This window comes from Rhea pennata, chromosome 2 (assembly GCF_028389875.1).
Source record: "Rhea pennata isolate bPtePen1 chromosome 2, bPtePen1.pri, whole genome shotgun sequence".
Taxonomy (NCBI): Eukaryota; Metazoa; Chordata; class Aves; order Rheiformes; family Rheidae; genus Rhea; species Rhea pennata.
Genome location: NC_084664.1, coordinates 27,883,936 through 27,908,666, shown reverse-complemented (window position 1 = coordinate 27,908,666; position 24,731 = coordinate 27,883,936). Strand labels below are relative to the sequence as shown.

The 24,731-nt window shown below is 38.5% G+C and overlaps 1 protein-coding gene across 5 annotated transcripts in view; it reads right to left on the bottom strand.

Moving 5' to 3' along the window:
* Positions 1–592: 592 nt before the first annotated feature.
* Positions 593–24,731, bottom strand: part of DYNC1I1 (dynein cytoplasmic 1 intermediate chain 1) — a 191,988-nt gene continuing 167,849 nt past the window's right edge. For all 5 annotated transcript variants that reach the window (XM_062567754.1, XM_062567757.1, XM_062567756.1 and 2 more), the window contains 2 exons: positions 20,475–20,600; positions 593–1,548 (listed from right to left, as the gene is read on the bottom strand). In XM_062567754.1, coding sequence (XP_062423738.1) covers positions 1,438–1,548; positions 20,475–20,600 — 237 coding nt within the window. In that variant the 3' untranslated portion in view covers positions 593–1,437. The remainder of the gene's footprint in view (positions 1,549–20,474; positions 20,601–24,731) is intronic.

Genomic DNA, 24,731 nt, shown 5'->3' with positions numbered 1-24,731 from the left:
TGACAGTATGAGCCATGCTGTTGATCCCAGGCGTCACTGTGATGTTCTGGCTCAATATAACTTGTGATGCAAACTTAACTAGCAGCCTTACCATCAAGGTCAGCCATTCAGCGATGTTCCTCCAGGCCACAGCAAGAATGAGCTGAGTCTGCAGCTCAGCTGCCTTGCTCAACCCACAAGGCGGTTTGTTTCAAAAAGGAGAATATTCCCTTGTCCCCTACCCAAACATTTCTCTCAAGACAGTTTGCAGAGGCGTTGTCAGTCCATCATCTCCTTCTCTTTCAGTACACAGAGCAGCATGCTGCTGCTCTGCGCATATATGTAAGTAACCATGCACAGCTCAGGATGGGGAAAAAACCCAAGGCTTCGATGCAAATGGGGATTTGTCTCTACTCACAAAATTTGTAGCAGGACCTGATGCATTACGTGCATTATTGACCAGTCCCAGTACCCGAAGGTATCTATTTACATAGCAGCAGCATGACCATTCTGCAAGTCAAGGAAGTCACATTTTCCCTGTGCCTCGCCAGTGACCGGTAATGAACACGCTGAGCACTGCTGGCAAGGAAAGATTAACCACATTGCTACAGAATGGGCTTGATACATTTTATTGGCAGGACTAGTGTCATATTCAGGAACCACAACCCTTTGTCAGACTGTTAGTGTTAACTTGCATGACAAATATCAGTGATCAACTGTATTTGAAATATTGTTAAAATGCCTAGAAATAATAGGCATTAAAAAAAAAGGAAAGTCATTCCATCCATTCAAGTCAACCTTTATAGATCTTACATCCTTAGCACAACTGATGTACTGTAATTGTTATGTGGACTTTAATGTAACCTCTACAGCAGCACACAGACAATGCAGTTCTCTCATTATGCACATGCTTTAGGATCGTTTATTTTAATGCTTTCAAATAAATATGTTCCATGCAGCACACCGCAATAAATAAGGAGCAGCAACTTTCGTATAGTACATCCATTCATAATGTAAGTCACCATGTGAAACACCACATCTAAAGTCTTTGGCCCAGTCCCATACAGTGAAGCACACCACATCTGCACATAATCATATCTGGCTTCATATGGATTTAATAGGACTATGCCAGAAGGGCAATGTGAGCACAAGTTTAACCAGGGGTTCCTAGCTATTAAGTACAGCTACTAAGTAGTTAAAAGGCAACAACTAAACCCATAAAGGTTTGATTTGTCTTTTCTTTCTTACTTTTCAGACAGAAATATAAAGTATGAAAATGCTCTGGATGTTTTCAGCCTTGTGTAGAGCAGTGTGATTAATATGGAATGCTTTGAGCAATACTGGCACGTAAACTGGCATCGGAAGCCACAGCAAGACTGACTTGGACACTGAACACCAACATACTCAACAGGGACAGCTGCTGTTGTGACCACGGTGGCTGCTGCTCAGTTTCTTCCTCTAGGCCGATAGCTCCACTGCCCCTTCTTCCTCACTGTCTGCCCGGTTGGCACGGATTTCCACCAAGGTCCGAGCAAAACGGGTCCATTCGTCGTTGTGTGGAACTGCCAGCTAGGGAAGAAACACAACGTGGCATTAAAAGACTGTGTGGGGAGGCTGGTCTTATCTTTGGCCTGAAATCCAGGCACCTCCTTTGAGGCGAGCTCCTGTTGCAATCAGTGCAGTTGTGCAAGACGCAGGACTGTGGCATGGGCCCCACACAAAGAACCCCAGGGCTTGGTTACTTCTACAGCCGTAAAGTACAGCCAAGCTCCCAGGACAAATCTGGCAGCTTTCTATTCAGAACTGGCTGGAAACAGTCAGTGACAGAGAAAAGTTTTATCTGCTTGACTTTAAGGAAAAGTTTTTTGCTGGAGTACTGATGCAAAATCTACCCCTTTGTTAACATAGTTCAGATTTTCCAAAATAATGTGAGGCCTTGATCTCTACAAATATATACACGTATGTTTAACTTTACACATGTGAGCTGTCCATTTGAAGTCAGTGAGGCTGTGCCTAAGTATAATTGTTTGCAGGACCGAGGTCAATGTGCATAAGGTAACAGAGGCTTTAGAACACTGTATTGAAACTATTTTCCTTAAGTTCATTAAAGCTCTTAATAGTAAAATAAATATATTGTGTTATTTTAGTTACCCTCCTCTGTGTTAAGGAATTTAAAATTACAAGAAGTGCATTATAATAGAAATGTTATACCAAGTGGATACTGCATTACTGATCTGATTTTTGAAATCGTCATGCAAGATCCATTTCCATTTAATACCATTGATGTTTCTAATGAAGAGCTGTTGAACATTAGGCTTCAAGAGGAAAATGTAATCTAAATAGTTAAACTTCCAGAAGAAATGCTTTAGTGATATGGCAAAATAATACTGCAGTCATTTCCAGCTGGATATAACATTGCAATTTCTGGAAGATAACGCAAACTGAGATTGAGACAATTATGAAAAAATGCAAGAAGTTTCCTCAAAGAACATTTTCATCATTTTGAATTCCAGAAAATGGTAACAAGCATCCAGATTATCCATGCACATTTTTACTGCCATCTTAAAGCCCTGTGATCGTGTCCTTGATACAATATGAAAAAATAACTGTTTAAAGACATTATGCAGTGCTTGGTACTGAAGAAGGCAACTCTTTGGAAACAGGGAACAGTATGATATGTACAGAGAATACAATAAACTGCTGTGCATATTAGAAAAAGGAATACCTTTAGACTACAAAATGAGTATGACCATGGCTAATCCGGTTTGTGGTACCTAATATACAGCCTATATTGGCTCACTTCTTTTAAAACAATACCAAAAATGTCTTGCAAGCGGTATGTTGATTATGTTAATTTGGAACCAGCAGAGTACAGGAGGACAAGAAGCAGGACGGTACACCGCACTGGAGTGCAATGAAATCCCTCTCATCACCCCCCAAGAGCCACCTATATAATTGGAGATTGAGAAAAGTGTGTATTTCAGGAACTAGCAAGCCCCACTTGGGCAAGAACTCGCATATAGGCCTAATGTTAACTATGCGGTAAAACGCTCCATGTGCACTGCTGCAAGTTTAATGCTCATCATGCAGATAGGTATTTGCAATACCGAACCTAAATATCTCCTCTGTATCTTACCAGGGTCAGTGAGTTTTCTCAGCTATTTCATGTCTGGCTTTGACTCCACACCCAATATTTTGGGGGAAAATACAGTATGTGTTTAAAAGTTTCCCATATATACTGTATACACCAATAATTCAGTTACATCAGGAAAAGCTGGTTTACAGTAAGTTTGATATTTCAGCAGGCAAAAAGCAAGTAACGAAATCTGGCTCAGTACTCACTGAGGTTACAGACAGAGAAATACAATCTGTGTGAACACTATCTCAGCCCTCAGTATGTGTGCCTGGACTCTTGTCTCTAGGTTTTCCCTTCTCCATCTTCCACTTTTTGCATTTTTCTCCTTGACTTTTCTCAGGAATAGAAAGATAAAGGAGTAAATCATATGAGACAGCTCACGCTCTCTTTCTCTCTCATGCATGTGCACAGAGAGTGGTGGACCTGTTATGCTCTTTATTTGAAAGAAATCTCTGTTCTTTGAAAAAATCTGTAAGCAGAAGGAATTGTAAAACCAAAACACAGGTCTGTGCCAACGCATGGGTATCCACAGCGCAGCTTTGGTCCCAATCACACACCTACCCAAGCTACTATGAAGTAAGTTAAGGGACCGTGCAAAGATCCTTCTGTCACAGATACAGTCAAAAACATCTGAGTAGCAAATTCATTGTTATTGTTGCTGCTGTCCTGAAAGTTTATTTCTTGTGATATGTATGATTAGTAGTAAAATCACAGAAGTAAAATCACAGAAGAAAAGTAGTAAAATCACGGAAGTGGAACAATATCCAAGGCAAAGGACTTATGAATTTAATAAAGCCACACTTCTCGTCTGTGAAAGTCCTGAATGGCATTACATCGTGTTAAATGGCTCAAGGAGACAATATGTCATTCTAAAGGAAGAAAATGAAATACATTTATTACACTGAGATAATTTAATTTCCTTTTCTCCCCAGCACAACCACAGACAAATAAATACAAAAGGCAGACTGTTAGAACAATTTTAGATCTCAAGCTTGAAAATATTCCCTGCAAATGGAAGTATGCATTACACTTAACTGACAGTGTTTGCAGGACCTGAGCCTTTTTAACGACTGAATACACAAAACAATTAATGATTGAAATGAACACATTTAGCACAGAGATTTCATTGTCCACATGCAATCTAGTTATTTTAAACTTTGTCTTATTTTACCTCACGTATCTCATTTATTGCACATTATTTGCAATGGGAGGCCAATCCTGCTAACAGGCTGTTAGAGCAAGCCCCTCTAATGTAAATTCCTCAGGGACGAGGAGAGAAGTCCTGACCAAAGTGAAGTCAAGGGCAAAGTTGATGTTTATTTTGTGAAGGGTCTAACATTCAACCAAAATAGTTACAAAGCAAAAGCCCACAAATAAAAAACATCCACAAGCTCACATTCACATTTACATATATATATATGTATATGTATGTATGTATGTATGTATTTTTTGGTGTCAGAATGCTCCCCTTCCATTGAAATTCCCCCACCTGGCGATACTCACCCACGTAAACGTTGCAGGCCTGTGTCTATCTATGGATCTTCATTTCATCTTTTCTGAGCTCACACTGCAAATACCAGGACAGGGGCAAATGGGCAGGGCATCAGGGCTAGCTAGAGGTCCCTCACTCGTTTGCCATTTTTGCCATTTTTCTATCCACTTCGAGTACTACAAAGCAACATCCGTAGAGTTCCCACAGTCACGATCATTACATAGAGTAGAAATGTTCACTGAAAGATAGGAACTTAATACATTTAATACATTTGGGTCATAAGGTTATTGGAACAAACTGACACTAAGGTATGGAGCAGGACAAGAACATAAATGTTATTAAATATTCTCCTCTGATCCCAGCACTATGGAACACAAGCACTACCTGCATCTCATTAATTGACTGAATTACTCACTCTGCTTTAATCTAAATACCATCAGGTTATATTTAGATTGCAACAGACAGTAATTCTAATGAGGAAAAATAGTATTATCGAAGCAACATGGTAGATTTTGCCATCTTTTGTATGTTAAGTTGCTGTATGATGGGTAGCTTTACCTTCTGCCTGGCTTAAAAATATCAAAAAGAGTTTAAGCTGCAGGCCTGCAGCCTGGCAAGCATGGCTACGAGTTTACACATCCAAATAAACCTGCTTCTCTTCTGAAGTTGCACATGTGCTCAGCTGGTTACAGGAGACAGAATTTAGGACAGATAACATGTTTTTAAGAGGTTAAAATGGTAATTATATTTTTATTTGGGTGAAGATATTTAATTCAGGGCAACTGGTGTCTTTCTCTCATTTCTCAAATCAAAGTTTGTTCATATCACTATCACTTTTTTACAGTCTCTCTCCCCCAAATCACTTCCCTAAATATATCCTTGCAAAAACACTCAGTATCTATAAAATGAATATTTGTAACATGACCAACAATGAAATTTAAAGACTTGTAACTTACTCAATACTATGCACATTTAAGGTTTTATCATTTTAAATAGTTCACAAACTGTTTCTTGCTGATATGCAAAAACTGAATGATGTAATACAAACTCTGAGAATTAAGTTTTCCACCAGCTCCATCACTGTCATTTTAGATAAGCAGATTTCAGGGAAGAAGAGGTGAGCCTCGAATGCTCCTCCTGGCTGACGGGGGCAGCGCGTGGGCTCCTGAGCAGAGGGGCGGCTGGAGGCGGGAGCCTCCTGGGTAGCAGCTCAGGGAGCTGCTGGCAGCCCCCTGTGCCAAGCAAGCTCAGTTCAGCCCCGAGCTGAGGCTCCAGCACTGATGTGCAGCAGCCACAGTTTGTAGCACACCAGAGAGCTGTTAACTTCAGCAAGCCAAGGGGCTGAATTCCGGCAGTAACACTAACCGGATTTCTGCCCGTGCTTTGGGATGTCTGTTACAGTTACCAGTTTATGCCATTAGAAGTGAATAACATTATACCTATGTGATTCATCCCCAGCTTATGGTTCCCCCCGCCCACCACACTTAAACACACTGAGGGAAGGCAATTATCAACTGCACAGAGGGAACGCAAAGTGCCTAGAAAGTGAGATGACAGGATGCAAAAACATACGCGTTAGAAATTAGGATCTTAGATCTCCCTACCCTCTTGTTCTCCTCCTTCCCTTCTGGTAAAGGTGGCCAGCTCCTGCCCACTCAGCAGTTCCAGCCACATGAGAAAAACTGTATCTCGAGGTACCACCACAAAGTCTTTGGATGTTTTGAAACTGAGGTTCTTCTCTGGGTTTCCTGGGTGATCATTCTAGCAAGCATGTCAATTATCTGTTAGTTTTCTGGTCTTGAAGCACAAACATATGTTCGTAGCATTCCCCGTAACCCTAATTCTGACCAAGGAGATGAACATCATGCGTTGTGGTAAAACAGCATCAGAGCTCTCTCGGTGGCTCACGCTGCCAGTCAGTCACAGACAGCAGGGCAAATGCTGGGTTTCACCAGGAAGAGCCTCCTTCATCGGCTTATCAAGGCAGAGAGTTCCTCATTTTGTAAAGCTTCCCATCTACGTACCAGAAGGCTGCCCAAGATCTTACACAAGCGAACTCAATTTTCTATGTTTTCACAGAAACTGAACTATTATAAATTTCACTGAATATTTCTGCTCTTAAACTTGTAATACAGAACTCAGGAAAAGGATATGCTCAGAATTACAGCCAACTGTCATCACTGTCATATGCGCCAGCTAGTGATGGATTGGCCAAGCGAGCAAAAAAACAATAGAAAAACTGTGTCTGAAGGCACAAATCGGCATAGATTTCTTCTCATTTTCAGATCATTTAACCCCTTCTGGTAACATTTGTTCTTTTAATTTAGGCCTATTTTAAAAATAACAATGCTCTTTCTTTTGAGACAACAAAAAGAGTTTTGAAAATGCCTTTTAAAGTAATCCAGCCAGAAGGCTGAAACAAGACATATTTCAAGTTCATCAGCATATTCTTCTCCCATCGATCTTTTTTTTTGTGACCAAAGTTGTTTCAGCTCAAGTTGTCCAAATCTCAGAATAGCTAGTTTATCTGAAAAATACCCCCACCCTCCATCAAATTAACTACTCTACTATCAACTACTATTGAGGATGTTTCATTTATTCCTGGTTCTTTTTCCTCCCTGGAGCTTCTCGATCTCCAGGATGGGAGCTGACAACTCCTCTGCCTCTGTCTCGCCATGCCCCTGCCCAGCTCAGCTCCCCTCCGAGGGCTGGGGCCCTGCTGAGAAGGGGGAAAGGCGCAGCAGTACTTTCTGTGCCAGCAGCCTCCGCTTCGGAGGAGCCAGTTTCCTGTATTCTCAAGAGAGCTTGGTGGTCTGTATGCAAACCATTGCTTTTACTTTTAATGACTGTACTGGCTGGGTAAATTTGTGTGTCACTGCGATACCGGTTAATAAACTGCAGCACTGATTACTGGTGAAAGTATTTTGGAATCCCAATCACCAGATTAATAATTAAAATTTGTGCTCAGATGCCTTAGACCAGAAATAGGTGTTGGATAAACTTTCCTAACATCGTCTCTGGCTGATGCAAGCTCTTAAGCAGTGATTTTTTCCAGCCAGAACCATCTAATCACTTCAAACGTCAACGTCCTGTGAATACAGGTGTAAAAGGAGAATCTGAAAATGATCCGTTACACCACAATTTGGAACCATCTGCTAGGCCAAAGTATGTGGTCTGCAGCTGGTCCAGGGAACTATTTTGCCATATAGTGTTTTCAATTAACAGTTTACAGACGAGCCTGCATGGTGGTCCGAGATCCACTTCAAGGGTGATAGTGGTTCCTGATTCAAAAATCTGCGAACCACTCAAACACACTTTATAGAGGTACTCTGTGCTTTATTTTCTTGTCTACAGAAACTCTCAGTTACTTGGAGGGACTCTATAGCTACTCATCATGTTCCTGAGATGAGAAAATTGGATTAATATGCATCTCTTATTAACTGCATTTGGGTTTGTTGCTATTGGGGCAGTGGAGAAGAAGCATGAAGTCTTGCCTTATTTTAGACAATCTATTTACTTCTATTTCCATAAATCTGCCTTTGCAAAAAAGTCTCATATTCAACAAGGGAAAGAAAAAACTACATGAAAACTCATCTCTCATTTTTAGAATACCTTCCTGCTATTATAATTTTTGAGAAAAGCAGGTAAACATTCTTTGATAAACTAGGTAATTAAATGAGAAAATATTTAGATTGATTTGAGTTTGTGAAAAACAGCAAGTATGGTAAACTAGCTTTAATGACTAAACTCTCAGACTTCCTAGTAAGTTCTTTTTCTGAGTGGTTTATCACCATTTTTATATTCCTTCAATTTAATAGTGTCATTAAATAAATGTAGCTTCAGGAGAATATTATCTTAGCAGTTTTCTCTGAGCAGAATTTTTGTCAACCTGTACTGTCCATATCACCCTCTAAACTAAGTGTTGTGTTGAAAAGAAACCTGCTGCAAATACTTGTGCAATGGATTATCATCTGAATGCATTTATGACATTGTTTGGAAAAATATTTTTATGACGATAAAATATAACTATTTCAGCATGATCTTCTCTAAAAAGTAGAACAAGCAATGGGCCTAGTTCTCTGGGTAAGAGAGAGCACTTGCAGGATAAGGACTATAATGCTTACAAGTTAAAAAAATATACAGTTCTCTTTTAAACAACTGATCCTATCCTCAGGAGTTCAACAGATGTTTTATCCTTGTTTAGGGATGATTGGGGGTGAAAATAGATATGCATATATAAATATTAAGTATCTTGATACACACACATACAGTAGGCAGGCATGCACCTATTCTGGCCCTGATCCTGCCCCACAGAATCAATTACAAAATGCCTTTGATATTCTCCTCAACCTATATGGATTTTTTTTTCCTGAAAAAGCCTATATTTTTCCAGGCAACACCCTATGCCACACACATGGATGGAAACAAAGTGGGAGGTAATATGCAATGAAATGGCCACCAAAGTAACCAAGAGCACCCTTTTCACATAACTGCAGTCGCACTGTATTTAACTCTTGGGAGAGCCCAGCATCACTGTTAACAATGGATGAAACCACTGGCAGGAACTCAAACCCCACATACTCCATGCAGATGATTTTAATAAGACACAGTGTTTAGACCACAAAGGATACACTCCAGAGTAGCTCTATATATATTTGTTTACTTAATTGAAGGGGTGGAATACCATAGGCAGCCTAAATACTGCATTTATTCAATGCACAGCAGTCAGCCTAGTGTCACAGACACAGTATACACTACCCTTCTACAAAGTTATTTACTTAGTCTTCATCTAGATTAATGTCTGTTGTGATTTATTTCTTTGCGACTCACCAGCAGGGTCTGATTTAACTAGTGCTGCCATAGTAAAAAGAAGACAAAATATTAGCTTATATGACAAAAAAAGCTTAATTTCAAACAGAAATAGAATACATTTTTCAGGAAACTTTGACTTTTTCCTCATAAGGGGAACAGTAGCTAGTAAATTGTTAAGTATTTGATGGTAAGTTATGTTTTGAATACAAAACCAACAATGGTGGTGTTTTAATAATTTGTCTGTAATGTGCACAGATATCCTGTATAAAGGGCCTCCATATGAATTCACACGTTTGAACACCTACCGATTCTTTCTTGAATTAAACCTCTTTGTCCACAGCAGTCCTCTTGGTACCAAGCTAACAGGAGAGCAGTCTGAAATGTAGTCTGTAAATTATACGTGCATCACACACAAATGCACACTAGCAGAACATTAAGACTAGAGATTCTAACACTCCAAAGTCAGGAAATGGAGTTTAAGTTAACTCCTTTAATTTGACTGTGTTATCATTTTGCTTTATGATACAGTCTTTAATCTTTCTAAAAGAAAGAAACGAAAAAACTAAACCTGCACTGGATGTAAACATCATTTATGGAAAATTTCATCTCAAAGGACAAAAACTTGATAGAGCATATGGAAAAGAAAACAAGGAAGTGGAAAGCATCTTTAATTACAGACAATGCTACAGATCCACCTATAGTATCAGAGCTGGCACAGACTTTCCTAAACTAAAAAGAATGAGGTCCAAGCTATGAAAGAGTTAATGCATAAAATAGCTGCATGATATTCCACTATGGAGAATAAAATATTGAGTAATCACAAGATTCTTGACAGAGATGACTGAAACTTGAAATTTAGACTACTCCAGGTTCCTTAGATCATCTCTTACTTTTAAAATATGAACATCAAGCTATAAGAATTTCCATTGTTGGCTTCAGTTTCTGCAGAAAAGGTGTGCGGCTGACAGCACCAAATGACAGCTCTTTTACCAACTGCGGCAACTAACAGTCTAGGCCGAGAGCGCTCTGCTTTGCCCAAGGTGGAGAACACAGACTGTAGGCTAATCCACCTAACACCAGACTGCTTGCACCACTCATGTCATAGTGATTCTCTTCTATGGACCTCCTCATGGGATCCTTTCAATGGCAGTGCCTATACGGCTGTCCAGGTCCCTCGGAACAGGAAGACAATATAATTAAACTTTTTGTCTAGTCATTAACTACAGGAGCAGTGGAGCATTATCATATGCCTGCCATGCTTCAGAGAAGCTTCAAAAGAGGTGGTGTCCTAAGCAGCAAAGGTCTCACAGTTTCTATCCATATCCATCACTCCTGCAGAATCATCAATTTACAGGTAAAGTTAAGAAAAACAGTGAGGCACACTGCATGCCATTCAGCTCCTATAAGGATTTCAGTCCTGCTTTGATGACCATTTCTCAAAGTCATTGAAAACCTGTAATTTTTTGCATGAATTTCTGGGCATTTAATGCTTTAAGTGATTACATAAGAATTCTTTCTCTACCAAATTATGCCTCCATTGCAGTAGAAAGCCTAAAAATGCCAAATTGATCAAAACTAGAAGGTAAATGAAAGGAGCCTTCCATCTATTCTTTATTCAAATCCTTTGATTTTTTATTGTCAGCTACTTTTACCTGGGAGAGTTGCCTCAACATTTTTACTTGAAATACCAGAGCTTCAGCCCTATGGGGTAATGGACTGGTAAAAATGTCTCCCTAAAAGTTCAGCTGAATAAAGGACTACTGCCTCAGGGAGGAAATAAATCACTGTGTCTTTGCTTAGCTTGCTTCCTTTCTAAACCAAATCGGCCACGGCTGTTCCATGACTCACTCCAGGAAATCTACAGGAGCAGGAATTGTAAAGGACTTGCTGCCACTGCTTTCTGGCAACGTGTTGGCAAATGGTCACTCTAACCAAAATGAGGGAACGGACTGTTCAGTGTTCTTGATTTGCACGAGTATCACTGCCATCCCTGAGATTCTGGATGCATTCCATTATTTGTGAAAGCTTATCCACAAAATAGCTGGGGTTTCTGCCTTTCAGACACACACTTTTCAATCACTTTTCCATCACATCACATAGTAGGCACTAAAGGATACATTTCACATTTAAATTAAACACTGAATATGGAATTTTAGCTGCTGAATAGGAGGATGTATTATGGGCCAGAGTTTTCCTTATCTGATATTCTAGGTCGAAATGCTATTTTATAAGTCATGAATTAAATAGTTTTTCATGTTATACTGTTTTTCAAACCATAAAAAATTAAAAACATAATTAAGGATTCTCAAAATGAAAACTGCTATTGAATGTGACAGGTTGAAACCACAGAAGCATCATACGATTGTTAATTATACAAAATAGCTCTTTTCTCAGAATTGTTTAACACCACAATGATAGTATATGAATTTCAATGAAAACTGCAAATTGCTGCACACAAACTGAGTTAAAACTGAATTTTGCGTTTGGTATTTCTCCCCTTTCATACTCTTCATTGCTTAAGGCTATAAGCATTTTCCAGTTGCACTTCTTTTTATATCAGGATAAAAAAGGGGAAAAAATTTTTCAGAGAAGACATTTTATTCTCCTACTAACTAATTAATTATTTAAAATATATACTCCATGAAACTATCAGCATACATTTACTTCAGCCCCCTTCCCCACCAATTTTTGAGGTTGGTGGGTCAGAACAGAGAAGGCCAGCTGAAGTATTCACTCAGTCTCCACTACCTCATGTACAACTACAATGAAAAGCCTGAATCTAGATGACCTTTTCCACTGAGCCTCTTTGAGGGCTTTCAGGAGAAGCAGAAACCGAGGACCTACTAGTGAAGCCACTGCTACTACAAATGCATCAAGCATCCGATTGATGGACCAGTACATCAGATCAGCAGGCTGCCTTTTGTTCTTTCTCTCTCTCCTCCGTACTGTTTCCTCTTTCAGCAGGAAAATACAGGAGAGTATCTATAGGAAGACTCTTACATGCTGGTATCGCTTCTCCCCCTCCTGCAGGCTTTACTGGGCAGAAAGAGAATGATCTCTTACAGTTTCTCTTCTGTTGCTCTCATCACTTCGTTATCTGAGCGCCTTCTAATAGTGCATTAAGCTACATGATTAACTCCTGTCACATGTGGCTTATTCCCTCTGATGCTCTCTGCAGGGGGAGAATCTGGGCCTTTACAAGGGAAAAGGAAACATACGTCAGCTTTAAAAGTACTGTGCAAACGAATAAAAAGGACTGGAATCAGATTTTGGGGGTTCTTTGGTTGGTTTTCTTAAGCTTTTTTATTTTGTATGATGAGGACCTGAGGAATTCTTATGCAAGATATTTGCATCATACTGGAAACTCATGTCTTTTTACCCTGTGGAAGTCTCTGGGGAGCTAGTAAGAGATTATCTCTGGAGAACTACTGACACATTTTATTATAAGTAACTGAAAGGTAAGGATGAAGAGTCAAGGGAACCTTTAGGACGACTATTTAACTCTCTTTTCTGTCTGCTTTCACTAATGTCCATTTAACTTCAGAATGTGGTACTTCCACCTTTAGTTTTCACAAGTCATCTTCCAGTAGTAAAATGAAAGTTGAACTTCATACTCATTTATTATCAAACAGAAGAAAATCTATCTTTATTAAGAATGAACGTACATCAGGGCATCAAACGGGAAAGTGACCTCACCGTCAACGAAGTTCCATCTACTGTTATACCACACACAAGCACATTACACAACCCTGTTCATAAGCTCCACCTTGACTGCAGAGAGGCTGTTTTTTTCCCCACTGTCCCTACCTGTTCTGGAACTTCAGTCTTTTGATAGTTAAAAATATTCTTCCAGTATTTGACTTAAGCCAATACACAGTCAGTTTGAAACCACGTGTTTCTGGGACAGCCCTGTCTTCAACCTCATTAGCTCTCTCTCTGGCCCTGAGTACTCCTATGTCTATAAACATATGAACCAAAATTATTCCTCTCAGGATCAGCCATCCACACCAAGTTCTTTAGTCGCTTTCTATAAGCTAGTCTTGTTTCCCAGATGAATATGCTTCAAATATTCTTTAAAAATATTTGTATTTTTAAGTGGGAGAGGGGGAACAATTTTGAAATCATCTTTTAAATATTGTCAGTTTTCTAAAGCTGCTTTGTAAAGTAGGAGATCATAATGAAGGTGACTTAGTAGGGCAGGGTGCCAGTGGCACAGCATGAAGCGCAAAACCTGCAAGGAATGGAAACTGCAAGGTAGCAGACAAGGCCTGGGCTGACACGGCAGATACATAGTTTCAACCCTCAACAACAGGTCTTGGAAAAGTCATTTCAGTTCAGTCATAGTTTGGTTTTCCTACTTGAAAAATACTTCCCTAACAATGCACTGTCACGAGGAATAGCAGCCTTTGTTCTGTAAGGCTCTCCAATCTGCTGTGACGAAGGTTATTTAAGTACCAAAACACACTGAAAGAACAAGATAACTCACACCCTTTTCCATTTCTTATCAGACTAGCACTACAACTGTACTGACATACATAGTACAGTCATGGATAGGGGTGTATATATGTTCTCACAGGCATAACTGTACATTATTTATACTATGAATACAGCCCAGCCTTGTTTTAAACTGCAGAAGCATTTAAATGTTTCGTTTTAACCTACCAATGTAACAACATTGTTTTTTCGTAGGAGAATAAAGCTGCGCTTACATAAAGACCTCAAAGCATTCACAGTGACCTAAAGTAATGAATATTGTAATGAGAAACACAAGCATTTAGGGTGATAATGACTGGACTTTGCTCTACTTAGATCGGCTCACCCCCTATGGAGGCTACCAAAGCTTAAAGATTTTATCACCCTAGTAATCAGCAACGGGTAATGGCCTTCATAAAACACAGTAATTAAATTGACTGATTTCAAACTAGTGCATTTTTTTCATTAGGGAGTTCTTATTTAACCTACTTCAAAAATCCCTTTGTGAATAGTGGCTATATCAGTCAAAATTTAAATGATGAGGGATGAAGAGTTTGTTCTGTTCAGGATTTCAGTTATTATTTAAGTAAAAAGTCAGAGTACCTAGTATGTGGTCATTCTTACTCTGTTTGGTCATCCAAGAGCTTCCGTTTTTAAAAAGTTTCTCAAGATTGAACATTATAAAACTGGGGACAGAGGAAAAACAAATCAAACTCCTAGTTCTTTACATTTTCCAGCAATTAGTTAGAGATCCTGCTTTGTTAAAATAAGCTTTTAAAATCCTCTGAGGCCAACATTCAAAACTCCACAGCAAAAATACCAACGCTGCCTCACAATCTATTTAATTATGCTTTAATGCCTGGATTGTTTTAACCACTGTATCTTACTTGATCTTCGTACACTTTTGAATAAAACTTGGTGCAAGTATAAATCCCTATTATTGCTCAAATTTACTTTCACAATATGTGTGAGCTATTCACCTGTGTTCCAAGAATTCTCACAGCTCATCTCAGATTTTTAAAAAAATACTTTATGGCAAGTATCACTTAAACTTTTGTGGAAAAAGCATCCCTTTTCCTAAAACAATATATATTATACAAGTGCTTTATGATGGTAGAAGAAATTCTACAAGAAAATCTACTCAGATAACTACACAACACAAAACCTAGCTTTGTATTACTCTCTTCTGGACTACAGCAGTTTTTAAACACAGTCAGTGCATAAAACAGACACTGGCTATGTTTTCCATACAGAATCGTAGTGAAACACAGGGATTTCGGCATAGATGTACAAAATACCAAACCTTCCCCACTGAACTCAGAAAAATAAGTGACTTAATAGTCATGCTGAAATGTGAGAGTCGGTCATGAATATGCATTTTTCTCTGCCTCAAACCTTAAGAATGCCAGAGCAGCAGCTAAAGGCTTCCAAAATCAAAGGGAATTAATTTATAGCTACCGACTATTTTATAGCTAATCCCTATTGTATCACTTCGTCCACATATTCGAGGCAGTTGCCAACTCTTCCATCACTGATCATGTACTTCAAAATGTGGCACAGGACTAACACATGTCATGGAGCAAACGTGTAGGCAAGACTCTCTTGGGCTTTTACCCCTTTTGTAAATTTAGCAGTCAGACAAGACTAGTAACACATCTTATATTTTTATCCCATGTTGTTCTCCTACAACACCAATCAAAGAGTAAGTTGGTTCATTCATGATTGCTGTCCTCGAGGATGTCATTTTACCCATGAGAATCAATGCTTTTCATTTCACTTTGAAGTGCTGCAATTAAGACTTTTGCCATTTTCATGCAACAACTACACTTTAAATGTGAGTCAATCTCAATGTCCTTTTCAATGTACACTGCAAACAGCCCAGTGCAGCAGCTGTAAAGGGGCTTAAGCAGACATTAACTTTTACACCTAACAAGTTATGTAAATGTAAATATGATGCTGATTTCATTGCAAGGAAGAGAGGAAATGGATGATAACTATGCAAAGATTTTCCATGGAACTGCATTCTTTGACACAGCCTAGGGGGCACAGCCAGCTCTCCTGGATGCTCTAGAGAAACACCTTTTCTTACTTTTCTCCAGTTTCACCTGGCATGCAGGTCATCCTTTAAAAGCATGACTAGAATCAACTATCTGAAACACTGCCAAACAGATGCAACAGTTTGTCTGGTTACTAGCTTAACAAAACAAACAATATACAGCAACAAACTCCCTGTGATTACAATTTCAAACACTATTCTGCAATCCTGTGCTGAAAACTTATTTTCACTTTTTATTTTACTACAATCAAATAATAAATCATTGATTTACAGTTTCTATCTATTTATTCAAACTGCAAACAAATTATGCCCTAGAAGAGATTAATGGAAAAAAGAAATAATGGAAGGTGGAAGAGAAGCTGCTTCTTTCACAACTGAAGGCACAAACAGCATTCTAAATGAGCCAGGTAAGCAACAAATGTGGTTGTCAGAGAATATTTATGAGAGCGGCAACTGTGTAACATCACTGAAGCATGCACAATGGGAGCAAGCTTTTTATAAAATATATCTACAAAAGAGACATGTAGTTAGGTCTAACTATCAATCATCTGGACATGTGAATAAATCTATAGTCAGTGGTCCATGCTCTGTTAAAATCAACTTTTACCATCTAGAAAACTTGCTGCCCAGTAAATAAGCCATAAGACCACAGAAGCTAAAATGATATATTTTACATACCACCACAATAGTAATATCTCAACTTTTAGAATATAAAAGGTGTGTATATTTAGATCTCACAGAGAGCAAAGCATAGTTATGACTGGTTAAATTCTCTGAGTAAGTGATTTAGGTTTAAGATGACATCACACTGAAACAACCAGATTTGTTTTCTTCTTAAATTCACATTCTTTAAACCAGTGGTTACTGATCTACAAGAGCACATCTATATGGACTATTTAAGTCTCTTCTCCCCTGGAAGTGTGTATAACTCCCATTAATGCTAATGGGCACACAGCACAAGCATTGAGGAGAAAATAGACCCCTCACTGTGAAAATAAATGTGTTCAGTTATTTTCAGACACGATGCTGAAATCAAACAACTAAAAGTACACAGTCTAAGGAGATAACATTATATAGCCTAACTGAAAATATCACCATTACTTTTAACTCCCTGGTCATGGACTTTGTCATATTCTTCATATTTCTGCTGTTTGTCATAAAGACGATGACTGGATGACATGTCAGAATGAAAAGGACCAAATCCTGAATTCTTATACAAGAAAAGTTGCCCTGATCTTAAACTTCCTGCCTTTGCAAAAGATGCGAGGTTAGGCCTTAAGCCTTAGGTTTTCACTTAGCCATATATTTTTTCTTTACACCATAACCATGGGTTGGTTGATTGCAGCAATAAATTTACTACTCTCTCTCTAGAAGAGATCTTTAAAACAGTGATGAATATAGTAAGAATTCCTATCACTTACATGATTTGATATCTTCCTTAATGATTTGATATCTTAGTATATTTGCTGCTCTGACCAAAATTCATTGAATCCATTCTGCTTATTCAAACAGGTAAGAAGATCTGCTTATACACCAATGTGACCTTCAAAGACACTGTGCTGTATTACACTGCAACAACACATATATCCAGCTCTTTTCATGATAAAACCAACTTATTTGAACTTTATAGCTAATTTAGTGAGATGTTTGGAACAGTCATGAGAAAAGAGAGGTTTAAAAAAGGGTACAGTAGGAAGTATTAATGTTTTCAGTGAATGTATTTAGATCTTTGTAAAAGCCTGCTGATTCTCTGATGGAAGCAATCACACCCACCCATCCCAAATCAGAGAGAGACTTCTTCAAATAAATGGATGATATTAGGTAATCCATCAGTCAGGGGTGAGTTTTAAAGAGACTGAAATCTAATGGCACACCAGCTCTTCTGGTGATGACACCTTTTCAGAAGTCAGTGCAAGAAGAGGACCGTTCTAGAGCTGAAAGATCAACTATCATGGCTGAGCATGAGGTTTTATGATATGGTTGAGTCAAATGTGAGAGCCAAGCACTGTGCAATTCAGCTCCCTGCCCCCAGCCACATGTTCACATCACTTCCCTTGTACTGCCATTGGTGCCCATCTGCTCTCGCAGAGTCAGTTAGTTCATAGAGGAAAAAACCTCTAGGGAAAGAAAAAGAAAAAAGGGTCAATACTGCTCCACTGTTTTAACTTCTTCCACCACAATGTGAGGTCAGATAAGCACTAGTTATGGGGGAGGGGGGACATGAAGGGGACATAAAGAAAAGATAGCAAAGTACATGACTAGGGATTGATCAGCTGACAGTGGGAGCAGAGTTGCTCCTTTTAAACTGAACCCTGAGCCCAGCCTAGCCATATCCCAGAATCAAACCCACATGAAAAGGAGAGTCTAAGGAGGATCTCATTATTAGCCAAGGGTCTCACTAATCAGTGTCTACGTATTTAAGGGAAGAGGGAGCCTCAAAGGCTGCTGTATTTCTGCCAGACACTTCCAGAAATGCATGTACATGCTGTGGATCCACTGTGCATCATGCCTGGGGACAGCTATTTAACTCATGTAACTCATCAGAGGGCTCTTTATGAACTGACACAGAGAGTTAGTGAGCAAAGAAGCTACTATTCACTGTACAAGCCCTTAGCTGCAAGCATTAGAACTGCAAAGTATTTCTGCTTCTCCCTTAAGGGAGTGCTTTGTAATGACAAGAGCCGTGCTGCAGAAGAGCTGAGCACCCTTCTTTTTTAAACCAGAAAATACTCCTAACAACACAGCAATCCTGGTAATATCTAAAGCAGCAGTCCAGACCACCTCTCCTAAATTTTACACAGGAATTACTGCAGAGACCGATACTGCCAAAATGAGCAGTAACTGCAAAAAGAACTGCAAATGAATTAGGCAACAAATTTGTAAATTCTTTATTTTGCAAGTGTCAGTGGCCCATGACATGTCAGCAGCTGTATGGATGCACATTTATCTATTTGCCTAAGTATGTATGGAGCTGAGCTGGAGACACTGGGGCTCTGCGCAGACCGAGTATGTAACATCCGTGAAGCAGAACACGTTATATAACACTGATCTGGACTCACACAAATAACTACTTTTGAATGGCTCTCTTCTTCTCAAGCAATAGAAGCCTGACTTTCTTTTTGATCCGAGTGTATCACTGTGACTCATTTTGCAAGTTGAATTCTGATTATGCAGTGAAAAGGCCAAAAACTTATACATTACCTCTGCAGAGAACACTAAATCTATTTTCTCCTGGGTGAGCTTGCAGGGATAAACAATCCTGTGAATGGTTTGGTGTATGATATGCAAAAAGAGACGTTTCTACAGCCTGTCTAGACTCCCAGACAAGATCAGACTGTTGTCATCAGAGGCATTTCCATAGCCTGTCATACCATTTTGAAGACAGAAAACCCACCATTTCAGAACAATCATGAAAAAATAAAAAATAAATAAAAACAGCCTGACCTGCCAGTGCTGTAATGAAAATCTGAATATAATAACCTTACACAATTTAGAAATTATGCTAACAATACAGCAAGAAGTTTCAGCAAACATTTGTGAAGAAAGGTAACTCCAGCACAAGTGAATGCAATCCAAAAATATGAGTCATGCACAAGCAATTTTGCTATGGGCCATAAAATCACTTTATGAGAGTTACAGATAATTCTGTATGTATTCTATAATGTTTCCCTACTGTGTAGAGATGGATATCTCAGTTTCCTATCACAGATAATGATGGAAAACAAATTCTCTACATAAAAGCTGATTGCTCATAGATTCATCCTTGACTGTTCCAAGGAATTGTAATGCCGACAGAACACTTTACACTGTATTCATCAACAAAGAGACAGATTCCATCACTGCTGAACATACTGCAGTTTAGATGGTTTTTATAGAATATAGTAGGGTGAATTGGGAGCAGCCTTATACACAGAATACACATCCTGCTATTTTCTCAGTGCCTACATATTCTCTTTATCGCTCATGCATCTACGGTCCTTCAGAGTGACACCTCTCTTTTTCTCCTCTTAGCACCCTTGCACATATTCAGACAGTGGTATTAAAAGAACAGATTTGTTCTTCACATGCCATGCTGAGAAAATTTGCAACATTATAATAGTCATAAAGTCAGAAAGATTAAAATATAAAAGGTGAATCCTACAAGATCAACTTCAGAACAATGCATCTTTTTGCAACTGCATGGTCCTCTTAATGTTCCTTTGTAACTTCTTCCAACTGTACTCAAGGAACCACTTCTTAAATGAATTAAAAAATGTTAAGAAATATTGAAGACACTCAAAACAGACTTCCCTCATTAGACTTTCACTAGCTAACTCTTTTGCAAGGTACTTTTACAACTACCACACTGTTGGCAACTCAAAATCAATGCAGATTCCACTGAAAGTCATCTGGCTCCTTCTCTGCTGGATGTGTCCTACTCGTATGTAGTGATGTATGATTTTTTCATCTTTTCTCAAACTCAGAGGTGGTATACTCCAGGAGTCGAGTCTTAAAAAAAAAAGAAAAAGAAAAAGAAAAAGACATACCTCTCCAACATCATAGATCCATATGCGGCCTTCTGAATCACCAACTGCTACTTCCTTCCCAGCCTGTGCCCAGCGGACACGGTTGAGGGCAGAAGCTCCTTCAATTGTCACACTGGCTGTGGGAACCTGTTGAAACAATAGCAATAGAAATGACAATAAAATCATGCTACTTGTGCCTCTACGGGTCAGTTTAGAACAGTTTAGAACGTTCTGTTTAGCTGGATGAGTTATAAGTCCCCTGGCATTGCTTAGAGTAACCTACAACTCTCCTTAGGTGGAAAGAAAAAGAAAGGTTCATTGTTTCTTAAATCACACGCGCTAAAAAGAAGGAAGACTAAGATACTGCTTGGAATGGGTAAGGAAGACTTTACCACAGTAAAGGGCAGTAGACAAACCAATTTTCCTTAACTTCAGAGACATGCAAAACCACATCAGCTTTCTCAAAGACACTGATTTATGACCAAGAGTTAACTGTCCGAGAGTCATTTCAGTCTTACCCTGGATTCTTACCCATTACTTGGACCCAAATAACCTGACTGATCACAGAAAAATCCTAATATTCATGTTGACATATTTGAATTTATATTCAAATTTGTGGCTAGATATAGAGGTCAAAGCTCAGGTATTACTTAAGAAGAGCCCTGAGAATTACTTAAGAGTGAGGATGCAACAGAAATAAGATCAACTGAATTCATGTTTAGAAACTCCTATATTCTCACAATTCTCTTTTACATTTGTCTCATATTCCCAGGAACCACCTTATGGGTTAAATATAGCTAGATGCTATTTAATCCTCCCACAGTCAACGAACAAATCCACAGATGATCCACTAGGACACATGGAAGATTCTGGTTAGCATGTAGGATGAATACAGCAATGTACATTATCTTTGGAGTTGTATTTGTAATCTCTACTGGAATTAAGCCATCGCAGAGATGCTGGAGGAGGAAGAATTTGTGTGGGTGTTTGTCCCATATAGGTAGATCATACAGTTGATTTAGGTCACCTCATAAGACACATGACAGGTAACCTGTAAGTCTGCTAATGTTCCACCTAGCCACCTTTAGTAGGAGAACTTGCCCAAGTAAGGAGTCTACAGTTTGGCAGATCTCTGAACAAAGGTTTTTAGCTTTTGTGCGTCTAGGTCAGAGCAAATGGCACAGGATGGCAGTTGCAAAAGCAGCTCCTTCATCAGACTAATCTGCAGGAACAAGTCTTAGTCACCTGGAGGGATGGGGACAACGGAATGTCCCTGGATCTATGACTGGACATGTAATTGAAGATCAGTCCAAGCAGGAAGAGGCATTTGAATAGGAACCAGAGCCTGGGCTACATCTGCAGGAGTGACAGCTACTCCTGCCCTTGTTGGGGGGACACACTGTGCAGAAGCAGGAAGAAGGAAGCTTAAAGATGATATCAAGATCAGTTGGTAAATTGAGAAACCAACAAGGTTAACAAAAACAATGTTCAACTAACTTCATCTCAGCTTTTAGGCTGTAGTTTTATATTGGAGTGCAAAGATCCACAAGAAAAATAACCTTAAGACAATGTTTTCATACTTCCACACCAATCTCCCTCTTCTCTGCTCTAACCCCTTCAGCATGTCACACAGGATTGGTAACAGAAGGAAGCAAAACCTTTGCAGATTTCTGGAGACTCCAGCTCTGGCCACAGCGTGCACAGCCTCTCTAACAGCAGAGCAATGATTCAAAGGCAGGACTGCTGCCTTGCACCTCTCCATCTGGAAACTCCCCATTTCTTTTTGTCACTGACTCTGACTAAAGGCTGTAAAACCAAACTGGTACATCCTAGCACAATGGGCTTGGCAAGCTAACTCAGCATCTCTGTAAACAGCTGCACAGTGGCTGTCCCCAATCCCCCAATGCCACACGGGAAATGAAAAAAGATTTTGTTTGTGGAATGATTTAGAAATAATGCTGGTTAGCAATCGGAAAGTGGAGACCGTCTTCCCCCTTTAAAAAGTTATTCAGAGGCACATAAGGCACTGAACTCATCTCTCCATTGTTTCAGGTCTAGGTTCTGTCCAAGGCAGCATTACCATTAAAAGCTGGCATCCACTGTAACTCCTCATCCCAACCACATTACTGCTTAGTGTGTTTGAGTCAGTGGCTCAAATCTGACACTGGGTCATTGACCCATGACAAAATCACATTAAAAAAGAGGCAAGTTTCACTCCTGTGACCACTCATTTCTAAAAAAAAAAAAAAAAAAAAAAAAAAAACCAAACAAAAAAACTATTTTAATTCCAGCCAAAATTAATTAACACTTGGAAACGGTTTTGTCAAACAGCAACTAAATGCTACGTTTTTAGAGTACTAATCCACTAACAAGCTACGTTTCTCAGCAAAATGTAGATCAAAGATACTTGTTTCAAATGAACTACACAGTGTACATTTAAGACACTGATTTTTTAGTAGATCTTTCAGAAGGCTAAAATATACACTACTGAAATTGTTTTTGTTGTTGTTAATACAGCACTCTTTCAGTATTCCACATAAAAACAAACAGCATGCAGGCTGCAGATACAAAACACAACCTATTTTTAAAAATCCAATCGTTTTTTAAAATCCTATTACTACTCCACAAAGCTGTCTAACAAAACAAAAAGTAATCATGAAACAGTCTTTTAAAAATCTAAATAAAAACCCTTCCTCCAGTGGTACGGAGAGAAATACAGTCAAATCCTATTATCCTAAAATAGATTTCCCTGCTTTGAATACTGATAGGTTAAATTACACATACCTATTTTAGATTTCAAAGATCTAAGTTTATTTTATAATGGAGATACAGTAGCATTATGTTTTTAAAACTATATTTAAAATACTTTATAAATCTGTAAAGTTGGTGCTTGTCAGATTTTTAACCATTCTGAAATGAGAGTTTACAGGTTACAGATTGAGAACGACATACTGAGAACATACTGAACAATAAGAATATACTTCTTTACTTTTCGTGCTTAGATAGTGTCAAAACCTGCTTGTAAATATAGCTTTTATCTATTTCTAGGAATAGACAGTATCTTCAGACTTTCAAAGCAAAGGTATGACATACAAAAGAGAAGTTTACTTGAAAGCAACGTAATACAGCAGATATATATAAATGTATAAATCAGTGTAATACTATTTATAGATAATAAGACTCATCAATAACCCAGAGACCTTTTCTAACATTGATCCAAAAAGAAATTTTACAGATACACAGGTAAGAAATCAGCAATTGCTATCCTGAAGCTATATGCAATTTTCACGCACTCAGCCATAGAAATATTAATTCAGTTTGCAAAAGACTGAAGAAGTGGAGCAAGTTTTTTGCTTGTTTTTTTATATTCATTTAACAAATATAAATCGTGATCTTTTGCATTGCTATTACAAAAATCATTTCTAGTATCCACAAATCAAAATGCAGCACACTAACACTCCTGTCATTTTAAACAATTAAGAGTTATTAAATTTGTGGTGTGGTCAAATGATTTTAGTCATTTTGATCGGAAAGCACCTAGAACGTGGGCAAAATGTTTTTAATAAATATGTGGAATAACACTAGCGGCAACTGTGTTACAGTTCAAAAATCTGAAGGTAACTTACTGTAACTAAACTCAGGTATTATCAGCTTACAAAATAATACTAAATAATAATGTGGTTTATTTCTCAAATTAAACAAAACCAAGTCTCATTAAGAACAATCATATATAGTTCTTACACAGAGATTTTTATGAATAGCTAGCAGTTAAAACATTAATATACCTGTCATTTTCTACAGTCTCCGTAAATACTTTGACATCATACATCTGACATCTAAAAACTAATAAGATGCATAGCTGTTTCAAGATTTTTTATTACAAAGATTAAGTGCTCACAAAGACTTTTTCTTAGTAAATAGTAGAGCAGATTTCACTTGCATAAACAGTTATGGAAATCTTGAAAATTATAAACTAATTATGACCTATCAGATAGAAGGTTAAAACAAACAATGATCACTTTCAGTCACGATGTTTAAAAGAACTGCTTAAAGTTCTCCTTTTCAGTGGCGCTTGTGTGTCCAATACTGCTTCTCTTGCATAACAAAACCACACATATATTCCGATTCTGCCAGTTTATCATTTCTAGAGATTTTTAATTTGTTTCATCAGTGCTCAGTAAGGAAACCAAATAGTACTTCTTCCTCCAGAGATCCAAATTCAATTCTCATTGAAAATACAAAGCTATAATACCACAGAGATAATCCCAATCCAATCCT